Source organism: Panthera leo, chromosome D1, assembly GCF_018350215.1.
Source record: "Panthera leo isolate Ple1 chromosome D1, P.leo_Ple1_pat1.1, whole genome shotgun sequence".
NCBI classification, from domain to species: Eukaryota; Metazoa; Chordata; class Mammalia; order Carnivora; family Felidae; genus Panthera; species Panthera leo.
In genome coordinates, this window is record NC_056688.1 from 10,082,796 (window position 1) to 10,105,000 (window position 22,205).

The following is a 22,205-nucleotide window of genomic DNA, read 5'->3' on the forward strand; positions in this document are numbered from 1 at the left end:
AACTGTTTTGTGTAGAATATTTTAAAAGTGTGGCCAACCTCCAATCTGTAGGCATTGTGGAGGCAGGAATCTCACTTCACCTCATGGTCAGTCGTTGTGGGAGGTCAGAAATTAGGTAGATGCTGCTACAGTAAAATAGGAGTTGTCTGCAAACATTTATCCCAGATAACCCACACCAGGGCTATTTTTCATTAATTGAGTCAGAAGTTTTGTCTGGAACCACAAGTGGAATGGGGGTGTTTTTGTAGAGTAAACTGTCTTTGTTTAAGCTAAATAATAGAATCACTTACTGATCAATGATTAATTGTAATTCTAAAACTTAATTTTTTATGGTGGGTGGCGGTCATTGAATTGGTTCTCAAAGGAAAATTTATTGCTAAATAATTTAGGGATTACGACTGAAAGGCTTGTTTGGTGATAGTCGCCCAAGTAAGTCCTGGTTATTGCTCTTGTGAATCAGCTGAAGGCAGCAGGAAAATGTCACTACTGGGGGCACTACCTCCTGCCTGGCAACATGATGAATTGCAGACTCACTAAGGCCTTTCATGCGTTGTTATCCAGAGTTTGTTCAGATTTATTGTTGGAAATGAGGGCTGAAATCAAGGAAGGAGACAGAGGAACTGATATTCCTTGAACTCTGCCAAGGGTTTTACCTGTTTTCTCCTTAATTTACTCCTCACAACAGTCTACAAATCAGTGCCACATGTTACAAATGTAATACCTAAGGGCTAGAAAGGTTAAGTGACTTGTGAAATTTACACTCTTAGTAAGTAATGGAGACAGTCATTCTGACTATAATATCCCCAGAAGCCCCTAAATCATAATGCGGTGACTAAATGGATCTGCTGTATTTCCACATTAATTTTTTAAAACACAGAATATTCAAACACAAGACAGTTATCTGTTGCTGAATAGTATTTTATTAGCTTAATAATTTGGGCCTGCCCTTAGCATTAATAAGCTTCAGCACTAATCACAAGATTTTCATTCATTGGTGGGGACACTTTCTTGTTTTAAAAAATGCAGTCAGAGAAAGGGCATCTACTTCTTGGGGGCTGCGGTAACAGCAGGCTTCTCTTCACGAGTGATGGGAATGGTACGCTCAGGGCCAGAGGCCTGCTTCCTTGGTCCATTCACAGTGAGGACCCCATCAGATGACAGGGATGAAGTAATGGCGAGAGGGTCCACATCAGCTGGGATCCGGTATTTCCTGTGGAACTCCCGGGAGATGAAACCATGTTCATCCTAATCCAAGAGAGGAAATGAGGGAATGAGGAAAAAGAGAGGTAAGAACAGGAAGTAGCACCAATTGCTGAGGACTCAGACATCCTTCTTCCCCTTAGGTGTGACCATACGCCTTTGCAACAAGAGAGGAAAACTTAACAGCTGTTCTGGCTGGGGCTGAGATAAAGTTGCCTAGGTGGTCACTCCTACCAAGGAGAGTCTGAGAAGTCAAAGGGCAAAACCTTGAAGGCTCTCCAAATTGAGGCATGGATATTTTTATGGGTATTTCCCAAAGGTTTAGATCAATGTTTGTTGGGCCTACAGGATCTAGAATATCATCCATATCATTGAAGATCTGAGTCCCTAAGGAAGCCCAAAAATTGTCCTGACTCTTCAGGAATGTCCCAGAATGTTCCAGACCAATAGGACTGCCGCTAAAAACAACAACAAGAGCAACAAAACTTCATCCAGGGAGACTATGACCCAAAGTTAAATCCCATAAGCAAAACTGAAACAGCCTGAGGACCTCAAACCTTACTGTCTGATGCACAAGTATCGGAGTTATCAACAATTGGTCAGCAGCTGCCACATTTAAAAACCCTCCCAGAAATTAATGAGAATCTGTTCCATATTCTAGGATTCTGCTAAACACTAGCTGATTCTAATCTTTATACCAGCATGTAGGCAGACAGGCTCTCAATTAAGTGATTTCCACACGGGCTGCAGGGTTTTAGCTGCTGAGTGTAGCTCTGAAACTTAGGCAAAGCAAGTTGTTGAGCATTTAGATGGGCTAAAGATGAGAGGATTCAGGAGCATATGAAAACAACATCCCAAAGTCAAGGGTCTTCAGGGTACCTGCAATTCATATAGTGACGTAAAGCAACCACATGTCCAACAAATGCTATTCCTAAATCAGTGGTCCTCAACTTTGAATGCACGCTAGAATTACCTAGGGAGCTTCCCCCCACCTTGCCCCTTTAAAAAATGTTGATGCCTGGTGCCCACCCCTAAAAATTTTGGTCTGTAATATGCCTAAGCACTGGAACTTTTTCATTCCCCTAGTGATTCTAAGGCGGCCAAAAACTACGGGCTTAAATGGGAAGTAAACATCCCATCTATCCCACCTAAGGCAATCAAATCAGAATGAACAACAAAGATCACTTCTCTGGCCCAAACAGCAACAGCAGGTCTGTCCCTGTCCCAGACCTTTCTGGCTTAAGACTGGAGGTTGCCAGACTCAGAGGCTGATGGCAGCGTCTGGCATATAGTTTTCACTGAATGAATGAGAAGAGAAAGCAAGCTATGCACCTGGCGCTCTTCATGTTTGCCGTGCACCTCGATCACGTCTCCCAACACCTTGACCTTCAGTTCCTCTGGAGAGAAGTGCTTCACATCCAGGTTGACAGAGAATCTATCCTTCTCCAGACGCATCTAGAAATAGCAAGGGGGAGAAAAGATGGTAGGAATGTGGATTACACTAGTACGGTCTCATCATTCTGCAGACTTTATCCTCCTTTTTTTTTTTTTTTTTTGACTAAAAAAAATCCCATTTTGAATAAACATGGCTCTCTGGTTCAGGGGAGTCACCACAGTGGTACCCAAGGCATAGCACATGGGCATCAGATCCTAACTTTATTTACAGGGACAGGAAAGAAGACAGGCCACCCAGGCCAATCAAAAGGATGGGTCTGGGCAAGGTTTCTGCTGCCTCTCTGACCCTGATGCCCGGCCTTGTCATTTGTCCATGAGACAAAGGCCCCTTCTTCTTGCTCAGACCTCTGCCAAGTTTCCCACCCACTCAATCTGGAATGTTCTCCTAGCCCTGATTGTCCTTCCAAAGCCCTTGCTCACTCAGCTCCTGTTTACTCATACTTGAATATTTTTAAACCAGTGTATTATCTGTGGCAGCTCTGTTAATCTTATCTGTTCACCCCATTCTCCCACCTTCTTAGGACAAGAGAGGAGGGGCCCCAAGAATTGGCCTATATTCTTTTCTCCTTAGGTATGGGCCCAGGTCAGTGCCCTGTCACAGCCCTGAGAAACCTGGGAAATCATAGACAAAGGAATTGAAAGGAAGAAAATAGTGGTTGCTGTCTCCAGCCCCATGCAGTGGAGATGAAACCCTCAGCATGAGGCAGGACTGTTTTCCTGATCTGAAGCTTGAAGTAATAAAATTTATCAGGAGTATGAGGGATTAGAAGAGGTGAGCAAAGGAGTCTGAAGGCAGATCTTTCCCTGGATCTTTATGAATCAAACCAGAAAGGGGCATCCTACTTAGAAGTTAGGGGATAGAGGGTGATTTTCACAGCACATGGAAAAAATGTAGTAAAGTAGGATACAGAAGAGCACCCGATACAAACAGACAACTGGGTGAAAGAACCAGTAACCCAGTCTTTCTTCCCTGGTGGACACACAAGTGACTAAGATACTTAGATGTAGCCAGATGTAGGCAAGGAGAAAAAGGAGAGCAGGTGGATAGGTTTCCAGGAGGTTCCAGGAAGAACTCTCCTGTCCTGGCAGAGGGAAACTTACCTCTGAGAGCCCAGTGTCAATCCAGCTGGGTGCCCGCAGGAATGAGGGTGGCCGGAGGTAGAAGGGGCTCAGGGAAGTAGAAGTTGGGAAGAGATCAGACTCCAACAGGTGCTCCCCGAAGAACTGGTCAAAGAGGCGGCTGGGGGAGTGGAAAGGAAAGAAGGGCCGTCGGATCCAGGGGTGGTGGATGGCGATGTCCATGGTGGCTAGGTGAGTGGAGGGGGTCAGCTGGCTGGTCAGCTCCTTCAGCCGCAGCAACAGCCAGCCCCTTATATACGCAGTCTTGTGAAGCTTCTGGAATGGTGATGTCAGGAGTTTTATTATCCCAGCTCACCGCCCGTTCATGGAGACTTGTGATCGGGGATTTGGCAGTGTGACACATACCCAGTACTCACTGAGCTAAGAAAAGAGAAATACAAACACGTCTGAGCTGGCCAGTGACTTGTGCTGGTCTTGTTTCACTAGCTTTCCGTCCACGCCCAATGGCGCCCCCCCCCCCCTTCTCTGGAGTTGGGTTGAAGTCAGGAATCCTAAGCAGGAGGGTGCTGTGCCCCTCCTCCTCCTCTGCAGCCTAGCATGCCAGGGGAATTGGGCCAGCGACTATCTTGGGCCTGGGCAGGAACTGGAATCTTCCTAGGCTGGGCCCCAGGGACATTAACTCTTTGTGGGTCCCTAGAGGAGAGCAGTGATCACCAACAAGTCAGTGCCAGGCATCTGTGTGGTGCCCGGGGTCTACCCGGGTTCAGGAAAGGACTCTGACATTGATCTGGGCAGGGGGACCCTTCCCTCCACCCCAAAGAAAAGGTGGAAAAGTTTCTTGCATCTCTCACCTTCCATAGCACACAGAACATTTAAACCAGGGGAGCTTTATGAAGAAGGGTGCAAGGTGCCTGGGAAGGAGGAGGAGAGGAGGCAATGTGGAAAATGTACAAACTGAGGGTTTCAGCGAGGCCTCTCCAGGGCCTCCCACACCAGCCTCCCCATCCCCAGCTGGCTGCCCAGCCAGAACCCCCAGCTGTCCCTTCGGGCAGCCTGTGACAGCTGAAGGGTGTGAGGCGGGGGGGGGGGGGGGGGGGGGGGGGGGGGGGGGGGGGGGGGGGGGGGGGGGAGAGCACGGGGGTCCAGGCGGGGCTGGTCGCACACTTGTCACTGGCGCTCAGGGCCCCGGTTCCCCGCCCCTCCCCCGCCCCAGGCTCGGCACTATTTTGGGTGGTGTAGACCCCGCCCCCACCCCCGACCGAGCCCCGGCTCTCCAGGCAGCTGGAGGGGTCGCTGCACCTCGGACCAGGGCCGCCGACGCCTCTGCAGCCATGTCAGGCCGCTCGGTGCCACATGCCCACCCGGCCACCACCGAGTACGAATTCGCCAACCCCAGCCGTCTGGGCGAGCAGCGCTTCGGAGAAGGTATGGCACAGACGCCACCCCCCTTGCTTCCCACCCCCACCTCCTGAAATTCTGGGCTGACCTCCCAATGGTACTGGCCTCCACCCCACTGCAGGCTTAACTGAACTCCTGGGGCGAGCCATCTCCCACCCCAAACTCCCCCTCCGTCCCCAGCCAAGCAGGGCTCGGTCCCCTTCCTACTGACCTCGGGGCAGACGCGGTGCCCGCAAGGCTCCCATGCCTGTCCCTGACCCCCTCGCTGTGCCTTCTGGTTCCCCTTCTGTCCACCCAGCCCCCTTTTGGTTTGCCCCCCTCCACCCCCCAGTCTCCTTCCCCATCTCAGTCCCCTCTTTCCAGTTGCTAATTCCCACCCCCACCCCCACCCCCGCCTCATTTTCCTACTTCTCCTGACTCCTCTCCTGCTCTCCCTGGTCCTCATCTCCTGATCTCCCCAGTTCACCCTTGTTCCCACCCCATTCTCCCTCATCCTGCCTCTTGCCTTCTTTCTCTGCCCCTCAGGCCTCCTGCCAGAAGAGATCCTGACCCCCACCCTCTACCACGGCTACTATGTGCGGCCCCGGGCCACCGCAGCTGGGGAGGGCAGCAGGGCAGGGGCCTCGGAGCTCAGGCTCAGTGAGGGTAAATTTCAGGCATTTCTGGATGTGAGCCACTTCACCCCAGATGAGGTGACTGTAAGGACTGTGGACAACCTGCTGGAGGTGTCTGCCAGGCACCCCCAGCGCCTGGACCGCCACGGCTTCGTGTCCCGAGAGTTCTGCCGCACCTATGTCCTGCCTGCTGACGTGGACCCCTGGCGGGTCCGCGCAGCTCTCTCCCACGATGGCATCCTTAACCTGGAGGCACCTCGGGGTGGCCGCCATTTGGACACGGAGGTCAACGAGGTCTACATCTCCCTGCTCCCTGCGCCTCCAGATCCAGAGGAAGAGGAGGAGGCAGGCAGAGTGGAGCCCTGAGTGCCCTGGAGCCAGCACCCAGTGAGCCCCTTTCCACCTCCCGCCGTGATAGGAGCAGCTGCCCACCGCCCCAGAGGTAGCAGCATCCTTGGGGGAAGGGAAAAGTGCATGGCCCACAATGTATGGTTTGGTCCCTTGAGACATGTCAAAGTGTTTGTTTAGTCCTGGGTGGAGCTGAATAAACCCCAATCCCAGGGCCTTGTCTGTGCTTCTCCCTATTCTGTGGCCTGGACGATGGGATGGGCAGGGAGGGAGGAGGTCACAGCCAGCTAGACAAAAAGCTCCTCAGTTAGATGTACCCAACGTCACAGCACCCTGAGCTCACACTTGGATGCTGAGATCATACCCGGAAGCTGACACTGGCTCCAGATCAAATTCCTAGCCATAATTTTCTCACAATGCAACAAAAGAGAGAGTGATCCTGGGAGGGAAAAGGGATATGCCATCCAAACAGCCCAGAGGGCACTGTCTGAGCTGGTGATTAGAGACACAAAAACAAGGGTCTCCAGCCTGTCTGGCCTGTGTTGGGTAGGGGTTGGGGAAATTGTTTGAGGCTGGGGAGCGTTGCCTAAAGCCCTGTTTTCCTGTAGTAAGGTCTGTCCGCTGAAAATGGTGTCTAATTCTGAGCGATGGAGTATGCCTAGGCGGGGCACAGACACAGGAGCCTCTGCCACTCTCACCAAACCACAAAGTCTCTCCAACCTCCGCACAGGGGACACCTTTTGTTTCTAGTCTTGGAACATCCTAAAGAGAGGAATCACTGCATCACCCACCCAATCCGAGTCTAAATACAGGGGGTCTAGGATTACTTGTGTGGTGGTGATGGCCAGAGAACCTTCCTTTGGGCGCAGAGTCTTAATACGAGGGATATGCTATGTTCAGGAAAGCGTGCGTGCCTGACTTCTCAATTCCTCCTTGTAGTTCATTGCATGTGTGTGATTTGAGGAGTGTCCAGACGAGCTCCCCTGCCCCCAAAAATATATGTTTTACCAGATTGTGGTGGTCACCTCAAATTCTTCCATTAAAGTGGTTGATTCTGAACTTTTTTAGGTTACAGACCCAGGTGAAAAATCTAGCAAAAGCAATAGATCCTGTTATCAGAAAAAATATACGTGCTCTCACATTTGCCCTACAATTTGAATAGGTTCACACAGCTCTTGAGATCCACTCATGTACCCCTTCGTAGGCATCTGTGAATTCCCAAGATAAGAACCCTCACTCAAAGAATTCAATTCTTGGTTAAAAGATTACCATCTATTAAAAATGAAAGCATGCATCAGAGAAAAAACTACTGATATATTCTTTTGTTCATCCATTCATTCAACGAGTATTTATCAACCCCCGGTAACATACTATGGAGGATGTACATTACAAACATAAAATTTAAAAACTATGCTCTTTTATTGTCTACTCTGGGGAAACTTACATCTAGTTGTGAAGAAAAGGAGATTAGAAAGGATTCTAATTGGACTTCAGCCAAAATGACTTTACAATGATCTATTCTGTAACTGTTATTTTTACGGGAGCTTTATTTAAAAGAAAGGCTTCCTGGGACACCTGGGTGGCTCAGTTGGTTGAGCATCCAACTTCGGCTCAGGTCACGATACCAAAGTTCATGAGTTCAAGCACTGCGTTGGGCTCTGTGCTGACAGCTCGGAGGCTGGAGATTGCTTTGGATTCTGTGTCTCCCTCTCTCTCTGCCCCTCCCCGAATCATGCTCTGTTTCTCTCTGTCTCAAAAATAAATAAACATTTAAAAAAATTATCAAAAAAATAAAATAAAAGAGAGGGTTCCTTAGCTAGAAAAAAAATTGAAATCTCTGATTCAGTCCAAATCCCCACACCATTCAAACTCTTTTATGACCATTAGTCAACTTCTTCCCGGACATTAAAAAAAATTTTTTTTTATTCATTTTTGAGACAGAGCATGAGCAGGGCGGGGCAGAGAGGAAGGGGGGCGGGGCAGAGGATCCTAAGCTGGCTCTGCACTGACAGCAGAGAGTCCAAGGTGGGACTTGAACTCATGTACTGAGAGATTGTGAACTGAGCAGAAGTCGGTCACTTAACCAACTAACTGAGTCACCCAGGCACCCCTCTCTGGGCATTTTAAGTGATGGGGAACTTTGTAAGTTCTTTCTCACAGTTCTTCATCAGAACTCTTTGGACATAATTCTAATAAATTCTTCCTTCTATTGGTCCAGAATCTTCATTTCAGTAACTTCTGCTTATTGGTGTGGTTGTGTCCAGAAAATCAATGTAATCCTTCTTTCACTTGGAAAGCCCCTTTCAGATATTTTAAAATAACTATCCCATCCTCTTAAAGTTTCTCTCTCCCAAGTAAACATGCCTAATTCTTTTAACTATATCTTACAAAACTTTTTTAGAAAGTTTATTTTTTTTAAAAATGTTTGTTTGTTTGTTTGTTTAAACCATCTCTACACCTAACATGGGGCTCAAACTCACAACCCCGAGATCAAGAGTCACGTGCTCCTCTGACTGAGGCGGCCAGGTATCCCTAGAACTTTCCAAACTATTTATCACCTAGACAACTTTCTCTAGAACACATTGCCTTTTGACAGTGTAACTTGGAATTCAACATGTGGATTAAAATTATTATTCTAGTCATGGACTGACTGATACAGACTTCAGTGGAATAATCAATTCCCTTGTTTATCACTGTAGGCTTCTATTAATACTGCTTAAGGTAGATCAGGTTTTCTGGGTACCACAATACACTGTTGGTTCCTTTGCAGTTTCTGGTTATAAAATCTCTTTGATGTTTTCCTTAAAATTTTTCCTTTAAATTAGAGAGAGTGGCTGAAAAGGGACCAGGTTGTTGGAGGGCTTTGAGTGCCAGGCTAAGACCTTCAGACATCAGGATGAAAAGAATACTGTTGATGCTGGCGCATAGAAGGGCTTGCTAGGAAGAAGCATAGCCATGAAGTAAAATGCTAGTTCAATGATCCAGCACAAGATGATAAAGTGAGATGCTTTGCCATCTGACAATTAGCTGAGAAGAAGTGATAACAATAGGTAGGACTTACTGAAAGCTTCCCATGTGCCAGGCTGTGGACTAGAACTTTGTATACATTATCTCACGTAATCTTCACCCAATCCTCTAAAACTGTCACTCTCATTATGCTCCTTTCTCACAAGGAAACAGGATGGGGAGGAAGGAAATGCCCAGTGTACTCTCTGTGGAGTGCAGGGTTGAGTGGTGGGTCCTGAACATCCACAAGGGGCATACAAATAACAGGGCATCTGGGCAGTGTGGGGGTGGGAGCCCTGAAGACAAGCCTTATGGGTTTCGCAAATTCTCCCAGAGCCCACATTTTCTATGGAGGAATTTGCTCGACTGTACCCTGCTCTCTGGTGAGTGCAGAATGCTTCTAACTTTGGGTCATTGGAGGGAGAGTCTGAGTTGAGTTGGAAGCAGAGATTCTGTAGTTCTGTACTGAACATGAGGAAGTGAGTGGTCAAGATGTGCTGAGAGGCCATTCCAGTCATAGAACCATGTGATTTCTGACCAGAAAGGGGATTAGGTAATGAGTTTAGTCCTCCTCTCTTTCACCATCGTGGAAAAAAGTGATCTGCTCACATCAATTCCAAAAGCAAGGGAGGATATGAAAGGAACCCATTTCCCTAAATTAAATTTCCTAGAGACTCCAGTATTCAAACCCAGATTCTGGACAGGGATAATAAGAAATTGATACTGATTACCTTGAAAGTAAAACTCCACTAAACCTGAGTAGTGCCGGGAAACACAAGGTAAGACCCTTGACTCCATTGTAGAGAATGTATTTCAATGACAGTGTGATGTAGTAGAGAAACATTTACTAAGGAAACCCAGAGCCCTTTGCCATCTCAGGTTTCTTTTCACTGAAGCTTGATGCTCAAAGTTATGGCTTCTTCAAAGCAGCTCCAAATCCCGAAGGTGAGATAGCTCTCACCTGGAGCCCACGTGTGTTCCTCTACCACTTGGCTGGTAACAGTCACCTGGGAATCATTCCAGCAGGTGGCTTCCAAAGTCCAACCTGCTAGGTTGAAATCTGACACTGATAGAGACTCCCCGGGAGCTCTTACTGAAAGCTAAACCAGGAACCAGGAAATGCACAAGCCTCTTTATGTAGAAAAACAGCTGGGCTCCCTCCGCGGCAACAGAGCACCATGGGAAACCGGCTTTGCTGCGGGGGACACTGGTGAGTAGGGGCAGGGGGTGGAGGGTAACGTCTCTGTTCGTGGACACGCAGGCCAAGAGAATAAGAGAAAGAGTGCAGCTAGTTCTCTATCAACCTCCCACAGCCACCTCCCTCTGCCTGGCACACCTCCCGGGTGCCAACACCAGAGCATTACCTCTTTCTGTGCTCACATCTTTCAGAGAACACAGCCAAGCCTGCTGACGGTAGAATGGGCCAGAGCAGGATGGGAATGGTGAATTGGCACGGTTTCTCTCTGTCCTTCTCTTCCTCTCCTTTCCTTTCTCTCCCTTCCCTTCTTCCCCAGATGATGATGATAATTAATTATAGCATTGGCGAGCTTGCTATGTTCCAGGCACTTTTCAAACAATCTCGTTTACTCTTCCCCACAATGCTATGAGGGGAGGTGGCCTTACTCCTCCTGTTTTTACAGCTGAGAAGCTGAGGTTCAGAGAAGTTGACTTGTCCCAAGTCACATGGCTAGTGAGCAAATAAATCAACATTCCAATCCAGGTCTGTCTGACTTCAGAGCCCAGACTTTTAACCACTACATAATTCTGCCCTCTCAAATCAAGGAAATCAACTTTGGAGAAATGTTTGTTTAAAGGGGTAGAAGTGGAGAGAAGGAGAATATCCATGAAATATTTGAATATAGCTTTCACACTCGTGTGACTTTCGGCAAATCCTGTAACTTCTCTTTTTCCTCATGTGTACAATATAGATAGCATGACCTATGTTGTTTAGATCATAGGTTTGAAGAGCAGAGGATATGTGAAAGCCTCACAGTAAATTATTCATAGTGTTTTTACTGTTCTTTCCCAGAGTTGTAACCACTCCAAACTCCCGGACCTGGTTTTATCCTGTTCACTGTTTTCTTAGCTATACATTCCAAGCCTGGGTCAGTCTTGAGGATGTCTTGCTTGTGAAAAAAAAAAATCATCATTATATTTAGAAAAATAGATAAGGCACATTGAAAAGCACATATGATTTGGAATCTGTACATTGGATTCAAGTCCAGTTCTTATTACTCATTCATTTATCAAACAAATATTATATTGAATACCTATATATACCACGTATAATGACAGACGCAGAGGATGTAGCAATAATAGGAAATTTGGCCCCTCCCTCCTTGAGTAAGATACCAAAGTTCTAGGGCCTTAGTTGACCTCTCTGTAAGACGGAAACAATGATAAATTTCCCAGAATTTTATCAGGATTGGGAGGAAAAAATTCACTTTTTAAACTCTCAGATATCCCACAGACACAGGACATTTAGGAACATATAAGATTTTCTACAGAAAAGAGTGTAACAACTTCTTTCACTTCCTTTGTTCCAAGTTTTCATATTCTTCATTTTTGGTTAATTTTTCCTCTGATGGTGGTAATCATAGCAATCAGCTTTCACTGATGCTCATTATATGTCAGGCACTTAGCTGAGTATTTTACATTAATTATTTTATGTAATTCTTATGACAATCCATGGGGTTTAGGTTCTGTTATTATCCTTATTAATAAGAAATGAAAGCCTGATTAAGCTAAAAACTTGCTGAAATTCACACAGCTAATCTGATAACATCAGTCTGGCGCTAGAGCCTGGCTAGAAACACTACCCCCCCGATATTCTAACCAAAATATACTATTTTCCCCTTAAAATATTAGTAGATATTTTAAGTAGATCAATATTAGTAGATATTTTAAGTAGATAAATGTTGTTTCCCTCTGTTTCTCATTATCTCAATAAACTTACAGAAACTGATAGTATGACAACTAAAAAGATTTTTATTTTAAATTTATCATTATTATTATTATTATTTTCAAATTACAAAAGTAATACATTCACCACAGAAAATTTGGAAAGTATCAAAGAGCAGGAAATAAGAAGCAACCATAAATATACTAAATATATTTATAGCAATCATAAATGACTGAAACATTTTAGTATATTTCCATGTAATCCTTTCTTTCTCTCTCTCTCTTTCTTTCTTTCTTTCTTTCTTTCTTTTTTCTTTCTTTCTTTCTTTCTTTCTTTCTTTCTTCCTTTTTTTGGTGCACCTCACAGTTACATTTATTCATGCCACAAAGGAAACCACACGTCCACAAGTGTGCAGCAATGCTCCATGTTCCCATCTAACAGTTTGCTGAGATTTACAGCCAGACTGAAGCTCCACCTGACGTGTACTCTAAAGTGGGTTAATGATAACCATGAGCAGGTGCGGGACTGGAAGCTTTCAAAGCTTTACTTCTTTTACCCTGGTCTTATAAACGATGAAGCCTATGCACCCCATTCCTACCCAAATATCCTGGTAAAACTGGGTATAGTAGGGCTTCGTGGGGACCCAAACATTTTTAACAAGAGTTGGAAACATCTGGGCACAGGATCCCCTCCCGCTCCCGCTCAGCCCACCCCAACCTGCACAGTGACTCAGAAAGATCACCTCCATGCAATCCTTCTGAAATGTTTATGTGCATAGGTTTAATCCCAAAACATCATTATCTTTTTACTAACTTGACAACGATTAAGATTTTCCATGCTATTGGGTGTTCTTCCAACATCTTTCTTTTTTTTTTTTTTTTTCAAATTTTTGAGAAAGAGGGAGACAGAGTGTGAGCAGAAGGGTGGGGGATGCAGACACACACACAGAATCCCAATGAGGGGCTTAAACCCCCAAACCACAAGATCACAACCTGAGCCATAGACACTTAACCAACTGAGTCACCCAGGCGCCCTCTTGCACATCTTTCTTAAGTGGATGTACAATGTTCCATTTATAGAAGATGCCATTTATGTAGTCTTTCCCGATGTTGGACATTTAGGGTATTTCCTATTTTTTGCAATTGTAAATAATGCTACAATGAGCATCCATATTTGCACCTAATTATTTCTTAGGATATGGAATTGCTACATCAGAGGATACACATTTTATGTTTAAGCCTCCTTATACTTCTTGTCAATTGCATTCTTGGAAAATTGAGTCATTTTTTTTCATACTACCAATACAGGAGAGTGCCCATTTAGTTTCCTGAATTCTGAGCTAAAAATAAAATCCTGTCAACTGTGAGTCTAACTGAATATTCCATTTAGGTTGTGTCCAGGCATTATATAGTATCCAACTTGGGAAAAGGCTCCATTCACTAAAATTGGGTCACCCAAAACTGTGACTTTAAAATTTATATTCTCTTCATCCATTTAAGTAGAAGTAAATAGGAGAACAGTAGCAACAAGGGGGAAAGAATTATAGGCTAAGATAAGGCTATGACCAGGCAGAGGTAAAAAATAAATTAATTAATAACAAAAATATATATAAAAAAAAAAAAAGAGGAAGAGCTGAAGTGGCAGAAGCAGAAAATAGAAGTAGAAAGACCTAGAAGTGGTTTCAGAGTTTTTTAATTCTGAACCACCTGTAAAGTTCAGATGGTGACTCTATCTGCTCTCAACTCATCAAGCTGCATTAAAACCAAAAGCCACACCAAAACACAAAACTCTGTCAGAAGTGTGGGAAAATCCTGATTTTTCCACAGCAGTAAAATGGACATGATTTAGAAGCTTCCCTCTCTCTCTCTTTTTCTATTTAGTTAGCAAAAGAAGGAAATTTCATTAGGGAGACAGAGGTCAGAACAGATAGGGTTGGCGCTGGTGAGAGTTGGAAATGTACTAGCAAGAAAAAGCATCCGGAGTAAGCTTCAAACTATTCAGCCTATTTCCTCAGACAAGTGTTTTTCTCTGGCCATCAAACAGTTGACAATCACGTAGACACCCTGGCTCCACTAGAGACCCCAGGGGCTCAGAAATGAGGTCTGTCCTGCAGCAAGGGCAGGGGAGCTGAGTCACTCACCAAATTCAGAGCTCCCTGTGCTGTGGATGTTAAAGGTTAAATATCTCTCACTTTCTCTGTTAATTAAAGACAAGGACATGGAAACAGGGAGGGAGATTGCCTGTTAGAAAAGGGCTTGGAGGGGTCCTAACTAGTTAACCCTGGTTGTGGCAGCTTCTGTGACTCCCAGAATGGGAACCCTATGTTAGCAGAGACTGTGGAACAAGAAAAATAATAAAACACTGAGTGCTGTAGCAAGAGGGTCTCTGAATCCAGGAATATCCCATTTTTTGGCAGGTTTCCCTTACCCTCTGCTGGGATTAGCCTGTTAGACAATCCCAGAATAGCCCTCAACCCAGCTATATCCCTGGCGTGTTGTGCCTGATTGCCTGCGGCTGTATTTTGGGTTTGGTTATGTCAGTTGTACCACTCCACCTTCCAGAACCATCCTTGTGGGAGAGATGTGGTACCCTTGATAAACACTTTCTGGCTGGCTCAGGGTGAATCGTTGTTAGAGGGAAGTGAGGGAAGGTCATCCCAAAATGTTAAGGAGGCACAGAACAAATGATAAAGGTGGGAAGAGAGAGGCCAGGACTCTCACACGTGAGTGATCTGTGTTTCACTTCACAGGAGCTGCCCATCAACTTCCCAGAGGAAAAAGAAAATGGGTAACTGGGCTTTGGGGGCGGGGGCTTGGAGTGGTCAAATGAGAGAAGAGAAAGTACTAGAACCAGTGTTTTTGGAAAGGGCATAAGAATGAAAAGGAGGAGTATCCCTTGGAAGGGATAAAGGGAGACAGTACACCAGAGAAAATCTTTTGGTTACTGGGTCCCAGATCAGCGCTGAGATTCTGGGTCTCATTCTTTCTATTATCTTAGAGTGGCAAGCTTGGTTGTTCATTCTTTCATTCACCCAGCAAAAATTAACTGAACACTTACAGTGTATAGGAGGTGCTCTGCTGGGTCCCAAGGAGGCAGAGGAGCACAAGAAGAGCTGAAAATCAAGTCTGAGAGACTTGTTTACACATAAACGAGAACTGCAATGTAGTCTACTAGTGCTGTAACAGACTCATACTCACACCATGGGAGGATGAGGGAAAACACCAATGTCGAAGGAATAATAGCAAATTCTCAGGCTGGAGGAGGAGCAGAGGAAAGGGTATTTCAGGCAGTGCAATCATCTCATGTAGAAGGAAGGTAGGAAGGAAGGAAAGGAGAAGGGGAGGGAGGAAGGAGAAAGAGACTGACTTGATTGAAAGTGACCAACTGTTTGGTGTAGCTGAGCACTCACACTTTGCACTCTAATAGTCTGTGTGATTATCTGTCTCCTCCAGCAGACAGTAAGCTCCCTGAGGCAGAGAAAATAGCCTGCTCCTCCTTCAATGCCCAGAATGGGTCACAGAGCCCAGCATATAACAGGCTCTCAGCATATGTTTGTTGAACTGTGTTAGGGGTGGGTGAAAACTGAGGATGGAAGATATCAGTGGCAGAGTGTGAAAGGAGTTTGGATGTGGGGATGGTAGCAGTGAAAGGGGTGAACCCAGAGGCAGGGGGATTAGTTAGAAGCCCACTGTAATAGTTTAACAGACATTCAAAGAGGGCAAGCTCAGGCAGCTCAAGAGATAATGGATTTAAGGTGGATTTCTGCCTCTCAGAAAGCCAAGCAAGACGGACATTGAAGCAGCAGCAGCAGCAGCAGCAGAATGGCACCAAGGTAATGACAGGCCCCCGTCCCTTCCAGGGGGCTGTTCAGATATAGGATCCGAGGTTCCCGCTTTTTCACCCTGGGATGCATCTGGTCATCTTGAACCAGAACTTGCTGGTTCTGCCCTACAAAGGAGCAGAGCGAGGGGACATCAGTATAGCTGACCCTGCTTTGCAGATGAGGGGCAAAAGCAAGCCAAGTACCTCCCTTAATGCTGCCAATTTCTTGCAGGCCCATGACACAACAGGACGTATGTATGAGCAGGTGTTAGAGAAGCCTGCGTCTCAGGAGAGGAGTCGAGGCCTTAGTGTGAAGGAGAACAGCTTACATTATGCAGACATTCAAGTGTACAGCTGTACCCAGCCACGCTCTGCTCTGGAAGTGAAGCATCTTCAGTCAGAAAATGCTACAGAATACGCAACCCTTCGCTTCCCCCAGGCCACGCCCCGCTACGACAGCAAGACCGGCACCCTGGTGTGAGCCTTGGGGAGGAAGGGCCTGTTTCCGTCATTTCGCCACTACTCCTGTGGGGAGACTCTGCTTTGGGGAAATGGCTGGTGGCCCAGAGATGGCTGCCACGTTTTCAACTTAACTCCAGAACCCCAGTGAGAGTCCCCCATTCTTGCTCTCTCCTCTAGGCCTACCTTTAATTTGCCACCGCGAGCTTGGAGTTGTTTTCGGGCTGGTTAGGGGCGGATGGAGTTCCACAAAAGGAGGGACCAGGAGGAGCATGCCAAAATTTTTTTGACCCCTACCTTTGCTCTTGCTTTCAAGAAAAGTGAAGGAAGAACAGGTTACCTCAGCACTTAAGTTGATTTTGTTAGGCTTAATTTAATGGTGTCTCTTTTATACACCTTAAATCTAAAGCTGAAGAAGAAGTGCTCTGGAAAAGCATTCTGAGTTCTCATACCAGCCCCCAGGGCTGGCTTGGGCAATTCCCTCAATGGTTGGGTCAAAGGTCTCAGAACCTAAAAAAGACAAACGAGGGCAGGGGTGAGGCGTGGAGGAAGCAATTCCCTGACCACCGGTTACACGTGTTTCAAGTCACTGACAGCACTGCATGACCCGGAAACTCCCTTTGGCTGGACCGTAGGCTCTCGCAGGTGCAAAGTCTCTGGGATCAATAAATCGCATAAGGAACATGCCTGGTGCGTGTTGCGGGGTGGGGGTCCGCGGGCTCTACGTAAGTGCAGCAGGTCTCGCTTAGCCTAAGGGCGGCGGGGAAATCCAGACCCTTCGCGCCCTACTCCACAGGCCTTGGCTGAGCCCGAGCTGGGATGAGGTTTGCACGCCCAGGAGGCGGGCTCTCATCTGCGGAAGGGGGGCGCTCCCTGGGCGGGATCCTGGCAGTCAGGAGGCGGGGCTGGCTCGGGCCGCAGGAGGCCGGTCCGGAAGGCAGGGGGCGGGGTCAAGACCCGCCGGGGGTTGTGGTCGGGGACGTTAGGAGGCGGGGCCGGACAGGCAGGGGGCGGGGCCCAGGTAAACTGGGGCTGGCTCGCGCTGGCCGGTGGTGGGCGGGGCCAGGTCGGGCCCGGCCTCCGCGTCACCATGGCAGCGGGAACGCGGCGGCGGCGGCCCTGCAGCTGCAGGAGGCCGTGCTCAGAAGGGCTGGGGACAGAGATGTTGAACCAGACGGACCGATGAGTTAAGAGGTAGGTGGTAAAAGGTGGGAGGTGCCTGGGAAATAGAATTACCACTGGTTGAGCTTCCAGATCAGAAATGGGGACACACGGAGGCGTGAGATGGAGGCGGCTGGGGGAGGGGGGGGGGGCGTTGAGGAGAAGGAGGCGGAAGTTTCAGGTTCTGAACAGCTCTAAGCCTTACAGGTTCTTAGGATGCCGTTCCTGATTCAGACTTTCAGAGCTTGGAGACCCGAGTAGTAATGCAAATCCCCTTTCAGTCTGTACGCCATCCTGCCCAAATACCAATGCCCTTCAGTTTATCCCCGAGAGGGATGATTCCTTGAGACTGACACAGTACTGAGAATGGAATCACAGCACGAGAGAGTTGTTAAATAATAGTACCAACTTCGTAGAATGTTTGTAGTTAAAAAGCACTTGGAACAGTACATAGTATGTAATCAAATATCGGCTGCCATTATCATCAGTATCATCATTTTCCCACCCTGTTCTCTGGCACAGACCTAGTGCAAGTGGATTCAGAAGAAGTGACTAGAAAACTTCATCACTAATTGACAGAGCAACTCCCTAGCCTGCTACTATTAACTGGGGGGCAATAACGTGAACTTTATTTCCAACGGTAACTTACCATGACGGTCAAATGTGACAATGTAGGTGATAAGACTTTGTAAACTTAAAGTACTACGTAAAACATTTCTGCCTTAAAATATAAATGCGGCCTTTCTACGTTAAAACGGAATTCCTGAGGGTGAATAGAAGTGCATGGCAGAAGCTGAGCTCCCAGTGTTTGTCCTGATTGTCTTCAGAATCCTTCCTATGATCGTTGACTGATAAACATAGGGAGGAGGGAAAATGCATCCTTGCTTGACTGATAGGGAAGCATTGCTCTTTACTTTATTACTAGTAAGCCTAAGTGGGTAGTTTTTAAAATGCCCTTGGGATAGCCCTGTTGTGATTACAGTATCTTTGGCTGGATTTCTTACTAATCAGGGTACTATTTCTGAAACTTCTAGATGGCATATGTTGGTAGATTTGGAGCAGGAGCTTGACCCTAATAGATTGGTTTATCTTTGGAATGTTTTTTTCCTGTTCTGTATTTTTGCACATTCTCCCTCTTCCTATTTTAAGGTGGCCCTGATCCGGCTTTTCTAGGCACTCTGAAGATGGGGACTCAAGTGGTTAGGAGACTCTGTAACTCCCTGCTGCCCACAGAGCCCTCTGTAAGTTTCTGGTGTACTGTTGAAAGGAGTGTGATGACATTAATGGAATTTTAGTACAGTTCTACAACTGGGGTTTCTCCATCAGGACTCAGATCCTGGAACAAAATTGTCATATATTTGCTTTCTTCTCTTGCTACCCCTTCTTGTGGAAATTCTAGCTCCCTTGATTCATTACTAATAAAATCAGGAAGATTTTATTGAAAATTATAGCAATTAATCAGAATATATGCATTGTTTAAAAGATTTAAATGTTTGTTATAGAAATAATTCATGACAATTATAGAGCATTTAAGAAATATTGCAAACCATGATTTAAAAAAAAAACAATAATGCTTCCATCCAGAAGCCCTCAATGTTAATATTTTAGAATGTAGAATTTTCTTCTAGCCTTTTTATATGTATATTACTTACATATTTAAGATTAAATTATGCACACGCTTTTTGACTTTTGCTTTTTTTAACTTAATGTTTGTTAATATGAAATTGTTAAAATATTTGTTTTAGTAGGTCTACAAATGTTTGGTAAACATTATAATGATTCTAATTTTCTTGACCATTTTTCTGTTTGTTGGACTTTTAGGTTCTCCTCACCCATTGTAAATAATGAATTGATTTCCTCAGTTAAGACTTCTTTTCCTTAGGGTTGAGTTCCAGAAGTAGAATCCCTACCTCAAAGAATGTGAACATTTTAAGTAATAAGTTACCTTTTAAAGGAAGAATCCTGGTGTCAAATTATGTATACATCCTCCAGAAAGCAGAGGGTCATCAGCTGAGAGATAGAAGGCTTTTTGGTAGAAATCTGGCTACCTCTTGCAATGAGATCTTAGGTCCTGAAGAAAGATGATTTCATCATAGTTATGAACCCTAACATATTATGAATGTCAGTCCAGAGGTATGGGGGCTTGTAGTGTTTACACAGTAGAGAAATTCAAGGATTACTTTCAAAATATCCACCAGATGTCGCTAGTCTTAATCTAATTTTTACCCACAGGATTACTAGCAGATAACTTTTGAAACATGAATTTAAAAAATTCATGTAGAATATATTTGCATGTCTGCTTAAGTACAGTTTATATTAAGCACTAGCATCTGGTGATTACTTTGGCAACATCCTACTCGTCTCTTACCATTCTGTCTCTTTTTTCCTTTTTCTACCCACTCAGTCTGTCACACTCACCCTGTACACTCTGTCCCCACATACTAATATTGGATTCTCAGTTTTAGTAGTCGTCCTTTTACTATTCTTTTTTTCAGTCTTGTTTCTTGCCTCTATGTGTATTCATGTATTTATGTGTAACTATGAGTTCCTGAATTTTTGTCTAAAAGAATAGAACGTGGCATATAATGACATATAACAGATCCTCAACATATATCTAGTGAATGTTTAATGAAAAAAATGCATTGATGAAGGAGAAGAAAATATAGGAGGATACCAGGAATTATTTATATTTGTCTTGGAAATACACTGAACGAGACAAAGATTCACACTTATTTTTTTTTAAATAAATTTATAAATTTATTTATTTATTTTTGATAGAGAGCTCAAGTGAGCAAGAGGCAGAGAGAGAGAGAATCCCATGAGGTGCAGAGAGAGGGACAGAGAAAGAGTACGAGCCCAGAGTGGGGCCTGATGCTTAATGGACTGAGCCACCCAGGCACCCTAATTCACACTTCTAAATTATAATTAAGTGCTAAGTGCTATAATACAGAACATGCTATTGATGTGATTTGAAGTCTGGGTCCGAGAGCAACGGTTAAGAAAGAATTCTTGAGACATTTTTGGTGCCAAAAATGTGTTTTTATTATAGCACAGGGAGAGGACCCTTGAGCAGAAAGAGCTGCCCCGTAATTGTGAGGTGCGACAGATTATATATTTTTAAGTTTGTGGAGGGAACAGGGGGGAGTATAGATAGCATAGTTTCCAAGGAATTTCTGTATGCTGAAAGCAGGGACTACAGGACCTTGGAGATCTGGCTGTTGTCAAGATGAAGTTGCTTTTAGTCTCTAATAAAATATCAACATTAAGGCAGCCATCAGTTCCTTGATGAATGTCATGCTCTGCATGCCTCAGATATTTATCAGTGGGCTGCAAGTTGTGAGATTTATTTAGTTAAATTTTCTTGCTTTTGTTCTCATCATGATGACTTTTGAATTATATAGACTTTTAAAAAATGCTTATTTATTTTTGAGCGAGAGAGTGTGAGTGGGGTAGGGGCAGTTAGAGAGAGGGACAGAGGATCTAAAGTGGGCTCCACAGTGACAACAGTGATCCCCATGTGGGGCTCAAACACACAAACCATGACATCATGACCAGAGCCGAAGTTGGACACTCAACTGACTGAGCCACCCAGGCACCCATGACCTTTGCATTATAAAAAGAGGAATATTGATTTATTGAGTATCTACTTATGTGCCAGGAAATATTTTTGGTTCTAGAGATAAACCAGTAACAAAACATAACAAAATTCCCTGCTTTCATGGACCTTATATTCTGGGCAGGGAGAGACTGACAATAACCAAATGAGCAAATAAATATAGACTATAGAGGACAGTGATGAATACTAGGAAGAAAAATAAAAATAAATCAGGCAAAAGAGGTTTGGGAGTGCCTGGGTGAGGGAGTGTTGTCATTTTAAATAGAGTGGTCAGAGAAGGCCAAAGAGATAAAGTGATATTTGAGCAGAAACCTGAAAAAAAGAACAAGAATGAACCATGGGTTATCTGGGGCGTGAGGGTTCCAGACTGATTAAAATCAGATCCATCTTGATTAAGAAAAACCAAAGGTAGTCACAGGAGTTTCATGAGGAAGCAGAACTTGAGGTAGGCATAATAAGGATTTGAGTAGCAGAAGCGTGGGACATTCTAGACAGGACAGTCATGAAGGCATGGGAGGCAAAAATGAGCCCTGGAAATGTGGGAGACAGTGAGGAGCCTGCCAACCTGAGCATAGGCAATTTGGGGGACAGCCGTAAGAGCAGGGCATGAGGAATTTATATCTGATGGGAAAAGGGATTATTTGAAAACATTTGAGCATTTGAGCAGCAAGATGAATGCATTGTCTAAGGAAGATTAAGGGGTGTAGACTAGCAGAAAAGCCTGGAGACAAAGAGAGCAGTTTAGAAGCCAGGACACGTTTGTAGCCTTTGCCGGTAGATGTGAGCCCTTTTGTGTACATTTATGCTGATGTCTCTGAAGATAAATGCGGTAGAAATTGTAAACATACATTACGAAACCCGCTAATGTATGAAAACAGAAAAAGATTAAGAAATTATTTCAGAGTCATTTAAAATATTTCCATTGACAATTTTAATTATTTGTTTATTCAGACTGCCTTTCTGCTTCTTTATAGTCATTAATGATTGCCTACAATAGATGTATTAAATTTACATAGGTATGAATTTCACACATTTTACTTCTACATAGGCAGAAGTCACGGTATTTTTACCAAATGACAATTCTGTTTAAAGCTCAAAGTCTTACTTAGGCTAACATGTTATTATCTGTATTAATATAAGTGAT

The 22,205-nt window shown here is 44.9% G+C and overlaps 4 protein-coding genes and 1 pseudogene across 4 annotated transcripts in view; 3 read left to right on the plus strand and 2 right to left on the minus strand.

Annotated features, from left to right (window-relative positions):
• Positions 1 to 900: 900 nt before the first annotated feature.
• On the minus strand, positions 901 to 10,701 carry CRYAB (crystallin alpha B). The gene is made up of 4 exons (XM_042904005.1): positions 10,466 to 10,701; positions 3,757 to 4,155; positions 2,533 to 2,655; positions 901 to 1,245 (listed from the first exon to the last, which is right to left on the minus strand). The coding sequence occupies exons 2-4, from the start codon at positions 3,955 to 3,957 to the stop codon at positions 1,042 to 1,044; spliced, it is 528 nt and encodes a 175-aa protein (XP_042759939.1). The 5' UTR covers positions 3,958 to 4,155; positions 10,466 to 10,701; the 3' UTR covers positions 901 to 1,041.
• HSPB2 (heat shock protein family B (small) member 2) lies at positions 4,977 to 6,302 on the plus strand. Its single transcript, XM_042904003.1, has 2 exons — positions 4,977 to 5,160; positions 5,659 to 6,302. The coding sequence occupies exons 1-2, from the start codon at positions 5,067 to 5,069 to the stop codon at positions 6,111 to 6,113; spliced, it is 549 nt and encodes a 182-aa protein (XP_042759937.1). The 5' UTR covers positions 4,977 to 5,066; the 3' UTR covers positions 6,114 to 6,302.
• CD1H11orf52 (chromosome D1 C11orf52 homolog) lies at positions 10,139 to 16,315 on the plus strand. The gene is made up of 4 exons (XM_042904014.1): positions 10,139 to 10,311; positions 14,753 to 14,790; positions 15,777 to 15,835; positions 16,058 to 16,315. The coding sequence occupies exons 1-4, from the start codon at positions 10,280 to 10,282 to the stop codon at positions 16,304 to 16,306; spliced, it is 378 nt and encodes a 125-aa protein (XP_042759948.1). The 5' UTR covers positions 10,139 to 10,279; the 3' UTR covers positions 16,307 to 16,315.
• LOC122199197 lies at positions 12,501 to 12,676 on the minus strand (annotated as a pseudogene).
• Positions 16,316 to 17,397: 1,082 nt separating the features above from the next.
• The window catches only part of DIXDC1 (DIX domain containing 1), a 69,930-nt gene continuing 65,122 nt past the window's right edge, over positions 17,398 to 22,205 (plus strand). Inside the window, exons 1-2 of the mRNA XM_042903989.1 lie at positions 17,398 to 17,478; positions 18,595 to 18,686. Of these exons, the coding sequence (XP_042759923.1) occupies positions 18,630 to 18,686 (57 nt within the window). The 5' untranslated portion in view covers positions 17,398 to 17,478; positions 18,595 to 18,629. The remainder of the gene's footprint in view (positions 17,479 to 18,594; positions 18,687 to 22,205) is intronic.

Coding starts and splice junctions, on each gene's coding strand:
- CRYAB (XM_042904005.1), bottom strand. CDS start 3,957: ATGGACATCGCCATCCACCACCCCTGGATCCGACGGCCCTTCTTTCCT. Junction 2,656..3,756: donor TTGACACTGGGCTCTCAGAG/GTAAGTTTCCCT, acceptor TGCTATTTCTAG/ATGCGTCTGGAGAAGGATAG. Junction 1,246..2,532: donor GCAAACATGAAGAGCGCCAG/GTGCATAGCTTG, acceptor CTCTTGGATTAG/GATGAACATGGTTTCATCTC.
- HSPB2 (XM_042904003.1), top strand. CDS start 5,067: ATGTCAGGCCGCTCGGTGCCACATGCCCACCCGGCCACCACCGAGTAC. Junction 5,161..5,658: donor CGAGCAGCGCTTCGGAGAAG/GTATGGCACAGA, acceptor TCTGCCCCTCAG/GCCTCCTGCCAGAAGAGATC.
- CD1H11orf52 (XM_042904014.1), top strand. CDS start 10,280: ATGGGAAACCGGCTTTGCTGCGGGGGACACTG. Junction 10,312..14,752: donor CTTTGCTGCGGGGGACACTG/GTGAGTAGGGGC, acceptor TTCACTTCACAG/GAGCTGCCCATCAACTTCCC. Junction 14,791..15,776: donor CCAGAGGAAAAAGAAAATGG/GTAACTGGGCTT, acceptor TCTGCCTCTCAG/AAAGCCAAGCAAGACGGACA.